The following is a 13,095-nucleotide window of genomic DNA, read 5'->3' as shown; positions in this document are numbered from 1 at the left end:
AATTATTTAATTAAAAATATTTTTACTGACCTTTTTTTTAAGTATCTTAAATGTTATAAAAAGTATTTTTAATGAAATAAAGAAAGCTTAGATTATAAATAAATAATCGTATAAACATTCAAAATTTTCACTTTTAGTTTGAACAAATTTTTAAATTAATAAAATAAACCAAATAATATTTTTTTAACTGAAAATTAAAAATTAAAAGAGTAAAACTTAATATTTTTTAAATTTATTTAAATACACTTAATACTAAATTAAATATATGAATACACATTAAATCAACTTTAAAATTTTAAAATAAATTAAATAAGGAACACATATAAGTCTTTCCAATTTTAAAATGGGATAACTATTATTTTTCACAACTTTTAAAAATAAATTAAAATAGATTGGACTATGACTTTCAATTCTATTCCACCTAAACCATGCACCGAGATCTTAAACTGAATGAGGTCCTGAGATAGAAGTAAAACATAAAAAGAAATATATGAATTTAAAATAAGGTCTCGTTCATTTTTAAAATTTGATGGTTTTATTTAATTTTTTTTTAAGAAAAAAATTAATGGATTATTACCTCCAAATGACTTATTTAATTTATTTTTAAAATTTAAAAATTATTTGAAATTAAAAAAAATTGATAATTTATTTGAGCATTGATAATTATTTTTATAAAATAATTTGAAATTTTAAATAATAACATTCAATTATATGTGTGATTGAGAAAAATTTAAAATTTAAAATTTATAATAATAAATGAGTAATAAATATCCATATATATAAATAATATAAAACAATAAGCATAAAAATTTGTGTACTTTTTTATTTTATAAAAAATAATATTATAAAATAAAATAATAATTCAATTCAGCTAATAAAATAAATTATTAACAATATTAATTATTGAAATTATAGTTTTCTATTTTTTTTATAATAATAGTTCTTAATTATTATATATTAACATATTTAAAAAAAAAAAAGATAATTTGTCTTATTATAAGTATTAAATGCAGACAAATATTAAATGTATGGGTTTATACAGGTAGCAAAAGCTGGTGGTTGCATTTTGAGGAGCTTGGATCAAATCTTGGAACCTCCAAAAGGAATTTAGAAAAAAAAAAAAAGGGAGACGGATTTGATTTACAGAATTGAAATCAAACCGCATGAATTTCTTGAATCTTTTACTTACATCAAATCGTATTATAATTTAATTTTTAATTTTTAATTAAATCGATTTGATGTATCGGTCTAGTTTAATTTTAATGACTGTGTTAAATATAGAACATAGTGTTCTCACAAGGAGAAATCCACATGCTGACCTCAGATGGGTTGGATGAGAACCTGCTAATCAGATTCAAACTCTAGCCGAAGGTAATCCTTAGCCTTAGCTCAAATTAATGCTTCCTTCAACCCCAAAGCTTCAACAATCTTAGGATCTAATGGACCAACAAAAGAGCCATTACAAGCTGCCAAAAAAGATCCCTGGTCAACCCACATGACTACCCCATAACCTAGGCTCTCAGGGAATTGAATGCATCAACATCCGTATTTCTTCACCAAATTCTGCATGGGAACTTGCCGTTGAGTCAAGAATACTCGATAGGTAATCCATTATCACCCTACGAGCAATAGACCACTGTGATAGAAATGGAAAGGCAAATTGCAATGACAAATTATAGACCTCCACAAACATTCATAGAGAACACCATTTCTATTACTCCATAAAGCCTATAATAGAGTTGCAACAAGACTAATCTCCTCCTTCACTTTGATCCGAGTTAAAAATTAAAAAAAAAATAATTCGAAGAATATTTTGAGAATCTAAAATACTCTTCTACAAAAATTCAGATTACTATCAAGTTAAGCCTCTAAAAAAGAATAATTAGGATGGTATGGAGTTTTCAAAATAACAATAATAAGTGAATTGGGATTGACAACAAACTTCTATTTTACTTTGCGATTATAATAATGTTAAATTTATGGAGTCTTCAAAAATTTAAATCTATAAAAAATTACACGATGTTTATTTTGAAAAAAAAAATAATTATGCCCAAAGAAAAGGTTTGAAACTACAGGAGCACTTTTAGCTATATGATACTCATGAAGTATCCCTTCCTCTCATACTTATAAAATAGTAACCTTGTTCACCTAATATAAATAGATAAGGAGACAACTAATCCCCTTACCTTAACCATCAACTAGGGATAATTGGATCAAGTAGCTTTCCTTTGTGACCAATGATACAAACATATTAAGTAGAATTCTCTTTAATCGGTTTGACAAAACCTTTGTGACTATTTTATCAGTTATCAAACGAAAATCTACCATCTTTTAAAATTATTTTTTCTAGAAATAAACACTATATTCATTCGATTAGTCATAAGAAGCAGTTGCATTGAGTCTCATGCAACCGAACATTCTAAAATAGAAAAATGTATATTCATTCAATTAACCATAGAAAATTAACTATAGAAGCGATTGCATTGAGTCTCATGCAACCAAATATTCTAAAATAGAAAAATTTATTATTACTATTCCATTTAAATTATTTTGTGGAACTTGTAGTTTGAGTTTTATGTTTACATTTTGTGAGATTGCATAATCAAAACATTACAAATTTCTTAGAGAAATATAGAACTAAATGGAATTTTTTGTTCAGGTGTTGAGATTGTACTATAGAGCAAAATATGAAAGAGAATGGGGAGAAAGAGGGAGAGGAAGAGAGAGGAGCCAATGTATTTACAATTTTTTTTTTCTGATTTCATTTTATAAAAAAAAATCTGGCAACAATTAATTAATAAAATAAATTTAAAAATGCATTAACATAATTATCAATATACAAAAATAAACTTTATAGTAATTTACCCATCATTAATATTAGATGACTGTACCTCATATTCTTACAAAAATTTGTGTGAAGCTAATAGGGCACCGGAGATCAAGGCAAACTAACCGACTAAAGGTAATGCCTCAACTAATGATTCAGAGTCAAAAAGACAAGAGCTGGAGGAATTGGCAAGCAAAGCAGAAACCACTGTGCAAACAACTAATCATTCCTTTCATTCCCTCATCATTTTTAAGCTATTGTTATATATATAGGTTTGAAATACACTTGCATGCAGGAATGGAAGCAACGTTTATATTAATTCATGGATATAACATTTACATTTAGAGAATAATGTATACAGTTAAAAAGTTTAAATTTAATATAATTAAACTAAATTAATTATAATTTAATCAGAATTTAACACGGAACAAGATTTAGAGACTCACGAAAACTTTTCGACAAAAAAAATTTCGAAATGCACAAATTTTAAAAGTGTATCACAGTTTGATGCGAAAATACTACCGTTTAAGGTTAATTTTATATTTTAATTATTTTTTTAATATTTTTATAATTTTACATATTAAATTTTTTTTTTTATTATAAATATTTTTTTTTTGACTATTTGAGACTCAATTTTCAATTTTTAAAAGAATTTTAATAAAATTTTTCGATTTCTAATTTATTATTTCTCTTATATCATCTTAGCTAAATGATATCGGTGAAATTTAATAAGTTTTTTATCAAAATTAGATTTTAATAAAATATAATTTTATTTTATTAAATTTAGGCTCTATTTTTAAAAAAAAATATTTTTCAAAAAATATATTTTATATTTTTTATGTTTAAAATCTTTAAAAAATTAAAAAATATATTTTTTTGATTAAAAAAAATTTAAGTCATATTTAAAAAAAATAACTTATTATGTTTTTTTTAAAAAAATTTTTTCTGCCCTTTAAAAAATTTTTAATACTATTATATATAAATACTATTAATATTTTTTATTATTAAAATAATATTAAGTAATAAAAAATAAATTATTTCATTAAAAAATATTTTTCAAGTACAAATTATTTTTTTAAACAAAATAGAACTTTAAACTCATCAAATTTTTTTAGTTACACCCATAAAAAAATTAACCTTTTAATTTTTTTAATAATTAAAAGTTAAAAGTGATAATGTATTAAAAATAAACTTATAATTAATCTATTTACATTTAAAAAATAGAATTTCTAGCCCCTTAGATCTGTCAAGGCTTGCATGGTTGATTTCTATAGAAGAAGGCACCAAGTGGCTTTCTTAGACCCCATGTCTCATCTAATCCCCAATTCCAACCTATTCTCTCAATCATTAAGTAAAAGTGTAATGAGATTACATTAGGCATACATCACCCGACAGCTTATAACACTAGCTATCAACTTTAGAACCTTTATATTTTCACTTCTAAATTTTCATCATCGGTAAATTAAGAAAGTGAATATACAAATTAACCCTTTAATTTTACTTAAAAAAAAAAAACTTAACATTCCAATGTTTAATTAATTTTATTTTACTTTTTTATAAAGTCAAGTGTGGATAAGATATTTTTAAATATCAACAATAAGAATGCCGTTATTATCATTAATGGGTGTCTATATCCAATAGTAAGTTTTGCTGGTATTTTGGACTCTTCTAATTTTGAAATAAAATTTAAAAGATAACATATGCCTTTCAGCTGTGTAAATATTAGAAAATTAATATTTATTGTTTAATTTTTTATTATTTTTAATAAAAATTGAAAAAATAAAAATTAAATATAAAAATTATGAAAAAAATAATATATCTTTAAACAGTAAATCAAATCAGTAGAGTGAGTAGTATTTGGTTCAAATTGAAAAAATCGATTCAATTGAATTAATTTGAAAATTCAGTTTGATTTTTTGTTTAGTTTAATTTGATTCAGTTCAGTTTGATTTTTAATTTAAAAAATTTCAGTTATTTTGATTCGATTTGATTTTAATAAAAAAAAATAAAAAATCAAATCGAACCGATTAGTAATAATAGTAAAATAATATAAATTGATTAAATTATATTAAAATTAAAATATTTTAATTAAATTTTAAAATATTAAAAATAAAATATAAAAAATAAAAAATTATTAAAATTTAAATAAATTAAATCAAATTAAATTAAATCAATTCAGTTTAATTTAATTTTAATTAAAATCAATTCGATTTAATTTTTATAAATATTAAAATTTTAATTTTTAATTTATTTAATGAAATTCGATTTTACATTCAACTGATCCAATGATCGTCCTCTAAACTGCAGTAAAGTGAATTAATATTCTTTGTTGAAATGAGAGACTAGCCTAGCTTCCATTTTCACAGCAAAAATGTACTTAGAAATATCAAGATAAAGATGATTATCTCTGATGCACTGTCATAATCAATGGTTAATGGGGCTTGGTAGGTAGGATGAGATATTTCTCTTAAAAGAATTAATTTTATAAGGGTGGGGAAAGCCTCAGCTAATAATAACCTAGCAGCAGAAAGTTGGCACTCTAGATAATTGGTTAGGAGGACAATCAGATCACCCACACTGAAAAAAGAGAAAAAAAATATTAAAAAAATAAATAAAATAATGAAAAGGACCTGTGTAGGCAAAGGCTAAGCTATGATTAAATCTAAGAATAGAGATATGCAATAAGCCAACATGAATATACATGTGAAGTCATGCAAAAATTGTTTTCTTAGATTTAGGGTTATGTCAAATGTTGGAGATTAGCTGTTGAAGATTCATTCTATTGTAACAAAAGTAAATAAAACGGGGAAATTTATTATTTATTCTTTATAAAATGGATAATTTTATTAATTAATTTTCTATTTTAAAAAATATATTAAAATCTATTGAGATTTTAAAAAATAAAAAATTTATTACTTAATTTATGAAAAATTTATTAATTAATTTTTTTATATTAAATAATATATTAAAATATTTTTAATATTTTAAAAAATTTAGTTGACATTTTAAAAAGCCTATTAATTAATTTTATTAATTTTAATCGTTAAATATTATAAAAGACTAACATATTATCGATATGGAGAGACTAATTAGTATATTTTTTTATAAATTTAAAAAATCAATTAATAAATTTTTTAAATCACATGTATTAAATGATAAAATATTTAATGATAAATTTAAAAAAAATTAATTAATATATTTTTTAAAATATCATAAATATTTTAATGTATTTTTTTTAAAAAAAATTAATAGGTAAATTTTTTTATAATATAAAAATTAAATAATAACTTTTCATTAAAAATTTATTAATTAATATTTGTTTAGATATTAAATGTTGGACTATCTGTTCTTTTGATATGAAAAAATTCATTAATTAGTTTTTTATTTTATAAAAACATCTACTCCATATTGAAATCATTTTAAAAGTTTTCTAATATCAAAATTAATTAAAAGGTTAATTAGTAGATTTTTTAAAATTTTAGAAATATTTTTTAAAACTTAGAGATTCACCGGTGATTTTCTCTATATTAGAAGGACCAAATAATAACTTTTCCTTAAAGCAAAAGGGTATATAAGTAAACTTGTGTTTGAAAGGCAAAGGAAGATTCAAATAATGGTTGATGAAACGGTCTGTTGCTATATGCATCTTTATGCTTTTTTGCTTTTCTTTTTTAAAAGCAAAAGATGGTGACCAAAAAAATTATGCTGAGCCAAAGGGAAATAAAGAGGACCTCTCTTGCTCTTGGATGCTGTTCATGTTCAATAACTTTGCCTTTTTTAAGATTCATTACACCTCTCTCTGTCTCCTTTTCTTGTATAAGCTATGAAAATTTTTATTCATTTTCTTGATTCTTGATAAGAAGTATTGGGTTCTTTAGAACCCATTTCTTTGTTTAATCCATTATCATGGCTGCTGCTGTGAGGTTTGCCTTCTTCTCTTCTCTACTTCTTTTGATTCTCACTTGTTCTCATTCACTTTCTTCGCATAATCTCTATCTCAAGAGGCAAGCTTCAATCCTTGTTTCTGTTAAACAATCTTTTGCATCCTATGATCCTTCTCTTGATTCCTGGAATATGTCAAACTACTTGTTTCTTTGTTCTTGGGCTGGCATCCGTTGCGACGATATGAACAGATCAGTTGTTTCTTTAGATATAACAAGTTTCAACATCTCTGGTTCTCTCTCACCTCTCATCACTGACCTTCAAAGTCTCGTCAACCTTGCTCTCCCTGGAAACAGCATCTCCGGGGAGTTCCCTCGAGATATTCACAAGCTTTCAAGGCTTCAAGTCCTGAACGTTTCTGATAATCAATTCAGTGGAGAGCTGGACTGGGACTTCTCGCAGTTGAAAGAGCTTCAAGTGCTGGATGTTTACGATAACAGCTTCAACGGCACACTTCCACTTGGTGTCAGTCAGCTCACTACGCTGAAGCACTTGGATTTCGGCGGCAATTACTTCACAGGAACTATCCCTGCGAGCTATGGAAGTATGGTGCAGCTGAATTATCTTTCTGTCAAGGGAAATGATTTGCATGGTTTTATACCTGGCGAGCTTGGTAATCTTATCAATCTTGAGCGGCTCTACTTGGGTTATTTCAATGATTTTGATGGTGGAATCCCTCCTGAACTGGGCAAATTAATCAATCTGGTTCATCTAGACCTTGCAAATTGCAGCTTGGAGGGTCCGATACCTCCAGAGTTGGGCAATCTTAACAAGTTAGATACCCTTTTCTTGCAAACAAATGAACTCTCTGGTTCTATTCCTCGTGAGCTTGGCAATTTGAGCAGCATCAAATCTCTGGATCTTTCAAACAATGTTCTAACAGGAGATATTCCACTCGAGTTTTCAGGGCTTCAAGAACTCACTCTACTGAACCTATTCCTTAACAAGTTACATGGAGACATTCCCCATTTCGTTGCAGAGCTACCAAAGTTGGAAGTCCTGAAACTGTGGCGCAATAATTTCACAGGAGCTATTCCTGAAAAGCTTGGAGAAAACGGCAGATTAATTGAACTTGATCTCTCAAGCAACAAGCTTACTGGATTGATCCCCAGATCACTCTGCTTAGGAAGGAAACTGAAGATTCTCATTTTGCGCATCAACTTTCTGTTCGGGCCTCTGCCTGACGATCTCGGCCACTGTGACACGCTAACAAGAGTTAGATTGGGGCAGAATTATCTAACAGGATCAATTCCAAGTGGGCTTCTTTACTTGCCAGAGCTATCACTCATGGAGCTGCATAGCAATTATCTGAGTGGACGAGTTCCAGAGCAAACCAGTAAGCTATCCTCAAAACTTAAGCAGCTGAATATTTCAGACAATCGTTTATCTGGGCCACTTCCTGCATCTATAGGAAATTTCTCTAGCCTGCAGATTCTTCTACTGAGTGGAAACAAATTTGCTGGTGAAATTCCACCTGAAATTGGTCGATTGAAAAATGTCCTAACTTTGGATATGAGTAGAAACAACTTTTCAGGCAAGATTCCACCTGAGATTGGTAATTGCCAAATGCTGACTTACTTAGATTTGAGCCAAAACCAACTCTCAGGTCCAATCCCAATTCAGATCACTCAAATTCACATATTAAATTACTTCAATATCTCCTGGAACCACATGAACCAAAGCCTTCCTAAGGAAATTGGGTCCTTGAAAAGCCTAAGCTCTGTAGATTTCTCCCACAATAACTTCTCTGGTTCCATACCAGATTTTGGACAGTATTCATTATTCAACTCCTCATCTTTTGCTGGTAATCCGTATCTCTGTGGCTCATACTGCAACAATTCCCCCACCTCTTCATTACAATTCCATGACGAAAACAACTCCAGATCACAAGTCCCTGGAAAGTTCAAGCTTCTTTTTGCTCTAGGACTATTAGCATGTTCACTGATATTTGCTATTTTGGCAATCATCAAGGCTCGAAAAATACGAAAAAGCTCGAAAAACTGGAAGCTCACAGCATTCCAGAAGCTGGAATTCGGATGCGAAGACATACTAGAATGTGTCAAGGAAAACAACATTATAGGTAGAGGAGGAGCTGGGATTGTGTATAAAGGAATAATGCCAAATGGAGAACAAGTAGCAGTGAAGAAATTGATGGGAATAAGCAAAGGATCTTCTCATGACAATGGTCTCTCAGCAGAAATACAAACATTAGGCAGAATCAGACACAGGAACATTGTGAGATTGCTGGGATTTTGTTCTAATAAAGAGACAAATCTACTAGTCTATGAGTACATGTCCCACGGAAGCTTAGGTGAAGCTCTTCATGGGAAGAGAGGAGGGTATCTCAAGTGGGAGACCAGATTGAAAATTGCCATTGAAGCTGCAAAAGGGCTATGTTACTTGCACCATGACTGCTCCCCATTGATTATCCACAGGGATGTCAAATCCAATAATATTTTGCTTAACTCAGATTTTGAAGCTCATGTTGCTGATTTTGGACTTGCCAAGTTCTTGCAAGATACTGGAACTTCAGAATGCATGTCTGCTATTGCTGGCTCCTATGGCTATATTGCTCCAGGTAATTAATTAACTTATCTACTTTTTAGCACAAAACAGATTCCAACGTCAAAACTAAACAATGAATCAACTCCTAAAATAATAAGATCCCTTTTTAACCTTTGCTTAGTGTGCCCCCTAATCAAAATCTTTATTTTTTTTAGAAATTTACTATTTAGTCCTTATAATATGTAAAAACTTATTAATTGATCATCAATTTTAAAAAATAAATTAAAATATTCCTGATATATTAAAATCTCTATTAATTGGTTCTTCTATAAGTTTTAGCTGTTAAATGTTTACTCTATAATTTATGTGATATGAAAATTTATGAGTTAATCTCTCAATTTTATAAAAATATTTACTGAACGGTTTCACTGTATTAAAGATATTTTAAACTTTTTTAAATACTTAATGATTAAAATTAATGAATAAATTAATTAATAAATTTTTTAAAATTTTAAAATATTTTAATATATTTTTCAAAATCGATATATTAACTAATAAATTTTTTTATACGATATAGTAATTTTTTTCTCATTTGCATGTGATTTAATGTCATTTATTATAATAACTTAAGCATTATTTGTTTATTGATAAACCAAAAAGAGGATGTATTTTTTTTTCTTCTACTTAATTTTTTAGGATATCCATAATTATACGTGAATCTCCGCTTGCTGGGACCAAAGTAGTCTGCAATGCAAGGGAGAAAGAGTGATGTGGAATCCAAGAATGGTAAAGTCTCCACTAACACATAGGAAAAAGGAAATTATTCTTTCTTTTGCTTTTCCTCGTAGCTTTATCATAAAACACTTACCATGGGGGTGTGAGCTTCTTATGCATGTCTTCGAAAACATAAAGCCTTATGCTTATTCACACCAATCACAAGCTAGCTTTTTGACCCAAACCCACAAATTGAGCAATAACAAAATCCACAAAAATCGAAGTATCACCTTCAGAATCCTGTTTGGGATCTAATCTTCACTTTCTCTAAGACCTAGGAAGAGAAAAAAAAAAAAAGCTATATGGGTATAGAATACGGACGCAAAGCATAAGTTAGCTTTAACTTTTTACACGTAGTTGTTGCTCACTTTACCTTGGGTGATGAGTTGATAGCCCATCTTTTTCTGTGCATGCATATGCATATGCTTGCCTCACACTCCACATATCTGAGAATTACTATTAGTCAATTTTATAGTAAAATTCATCGATATTAAATAATATATCAAAAACTTTTAAGATTTTAAAAAGTTTATTAAATTAAAATAATTAAAATATTAAAAATTAATAAAAAATTATTAAATTTTTTATATTATATAAATTAAATAGTAAAATATTTAATTGTTAAAATTAATAAAAAAAACTAATTAGTAGATTTTTTAAAATTTTTTAAATATTTTAATATATTTTTTAAAATTGAATGATCAATTAATATGATTTTCTATAATGTAAGGATTAAATAATAAATTTTTTTTATTATTAATAGCATTATTATTATTATTGGAAGGTTTTTGAATCAATTTGCTTCTGTATTATCTTGTCACAGAGTATGCGTACACCTTGAAAGTGGATGAGAAGAGCGATGTGTACAGCTTTGGAGTAGTGCTGCTAGAGCTGATCACAGGAAGGAGGCCAGTGGGTGATTTTGGAGAAGAAGGACTAGACATTGTTCAATGGACAAAAATACAAACCAATTCAATCAAAGAAAGAGTGATTAAGATCTTGGATCAAAGGGTCACTGGTATTCCACTAAATGAAGCAATGCAGGTCTTCTTTGTAGCCATGCTATGCGTTCAAGAACACAGTGTAGAAAGGCCGACAATGAGAGAAGTTGTCCAAATGCTCGCACAGGCTAAACAATCCAATACATTCCACATGCAGTAGTAGAAAATGGTGGTTGATAAGATAGGCGATTCACTGATCCACTGGTGAAAAATTGGGTGATGATCAGAAGTGAGATTCACTTTGGAGACAATTGCAGAAGTGGAGCCACATCTATCACTCAAAGATACATCATAGTACATATCTGTTATATTTAGTGCTTTTCTTTTGTTCTTTTTCTTTTTTGGTTATTACCAAATTTTTGTGTTGTACTAATGTTGTTTGAAAAGAACGTTTGCTCCATTATTGTGCTTTGTAGTAACACTGAGGATTAGATTAAAGGGGAATGGAGGGTGTTATGGTCATTCTGTCAAGCATATGGAAACAAGAATAGGAAAAGAGATGTCTCTGCAAATTACTGATGATAATTTTTGGCTTCATTATCGTCATCATTTCGGATGGTTTATGAAAAATAAATGATTGGTAACGTTAGCTCATCCATCTACAGACAGAATATCACAAAAGCTTGGAGTTATATCCCAAAATTTAGGACTATCATGTGAAAAAGCAGCGCTGGCAAGGGAAGTTGCCACCATATTTGCTTGTCCTTTGTTCCACTTCAAAGAAAAATATTGGCCTTTGGTGAAGAAACTGTTTGAAATCACTAATCAAAGTGCCCCATTTTGATCTTTCACCAGTCGAATAACACACGACCAAGTAGGTTTCTTGTGAATTAAATTTTACCAGTATTTTGCTCATACTGCATCCAAGCAACAAAACCAAAGTTTCTCTGAGATGAGCAGCCTCTGCCACCAGAGGCGGTTTGAACCACCGCCCCATATCCACATAAACTGTCATGCACCCATGTGAATTGATGCATCCACCGTTAACAATTAAGATTTTTCTGTGATACTCCTTAGTTTTTGCAGAAAATCATGGAACAACTCTTTTATTTTTTGTTTCTGCTGTAAAGGAATGGTTCCCCTTATTCTCATGTACTTTTTGTTTACTTTATCATTTATTAGTTTGGGAGCATATGTGACTTTCCTTGAATTATGTAATTGTGCCTTGTAACACTCTTATGTATATATTTTCTCTTCAATGAAATTGAGATCGTGTGTGTTTTTCAGAAAAAAGCTTTCAAAACTAACAAAAATGGTATTAGAACCTTATGTCTTGAGGGATCTGTGAGCTAAAATAAAAAAATTCTCTTGAGTGTTTGTAAGGAGAGAGATCAAATACTTTGTGAGAAAAAATGGCTTCCAGCAGTGCAATGGCAACAGGACCTCCATTTTTCAATGGTGAGAACTACCATATCTGGGCAATCAAGATGAAGGCGTACTTGAAAGCTCAGAGTCTATGGGATGTGGTAGAAAATGACCTAGAACCACCAGCATTTGAGAGCTAATCCAACATTAGCTCAAATGAAGAAATATGAAGAAGTGGCAAGAAAATCAAAGGCACTTATGTGTCTGCATTAAGCCTTATCAGATGTAATTTTTACCAAGATAATGGAATGTGAGACTCCAAAGGAAGCTTGGGATAAATTAAAAGCCAACTTTGAAGGAAGTGAAAGAGAAAAGACGGTTAAACTCTTGACACTCAAAAGAGAGTTTGAGATGTTGAGAATGAACAATGGGAAAAGTAAAGGAGTATTCTTCTAAACTCCTTGATACTGTAAATTAAATAAGGTTGTTAGGGAAAGATTTTGGTGATCAAAAGATTGTAGAGAAGATGTTGATCAGCTTGCCTGCTAGTTTTGAAGCAGAATTGTTTGCAATAGAAGAGTCATGTGACTTGAAATCACTTTCTGTTGCTGAATTGATTAGCAAACTTCAAACACATGAGCAGAGGTCCAACATGAAAGATGAAGGGATAACTGAAGGCGCTTTCCAAGCAACGCAAGAAGGGAAGCAACCTGTAAAAGAAGGGAAGAAGCCTGGTAATGA

At 29.0% G+C, this 13,095-nt stretch overlaps 1 protein-coding gene across 1 annotated transcript; it reads left to right on the top strand.

Annotated features, from left to right (window-relative positions):
- The first annotated feature begins 6,526 nt into the window (after positions 1 to 6,526).
- Positions 6,527 to 11,598, top strand: LOC110604035 (leucine-rich repeat receptor-like serine/threonine-protein kinase BAM3). Its single transcript, XM_021742074.2, has 2 exons — positions 6,527 to 9,347; positions 10,872 to 11,598. The coding sequence occupies exons 1-2, from the start codon at positions 6,734 to 6,736 to the stop codon at positions 11,207 to 11,209; spliced, it is 2,952 nt and encodes a 983-aa protein (XP_021597766.1). The 5' UTR covers positions 6,527 to 6,733; the 3' UTR covers positions 11,210 to 11,598.
- Positions 11,599 to 13,095: the final 1,497 nt, after the last annotated feature.

This window comes from Manihot esculenta, chromosome 16 (assembly GCF_001659605.2).
Source record: "Manihot esculenta cultivar AM560-2 chromosome 16, M.esculenta_v8, whole genome shotgun sequence".
Lineage (NCBI taxonomy): Eukaryota > Viridiplantae > Streptophyta > Magnoliopsida > Malpighiales > Euphorbiaceae > Manihot > Manihot esculenta.
This window is presented reverse-complemented; position numbering and strand designations above follow the sequence as displayed.

Excerpts from the sequence above, each read along its gene's own strand:
- LOC110604035 (XM_021742074.2), top strand. The coding sequence starts at position 6,734 with ATGGCTGCTGCTGTGAGGTTTGCCTTCTTCTCTTCTCTACTTCTTTTG. Across the intron at positions 9,348-10,871 it reads CTATGGCTATATTGCTCCAG|AGTATGCGTACACCTTGAAA; the intron begins GTAATTAATTAA and ends ATCTTGTCACAG.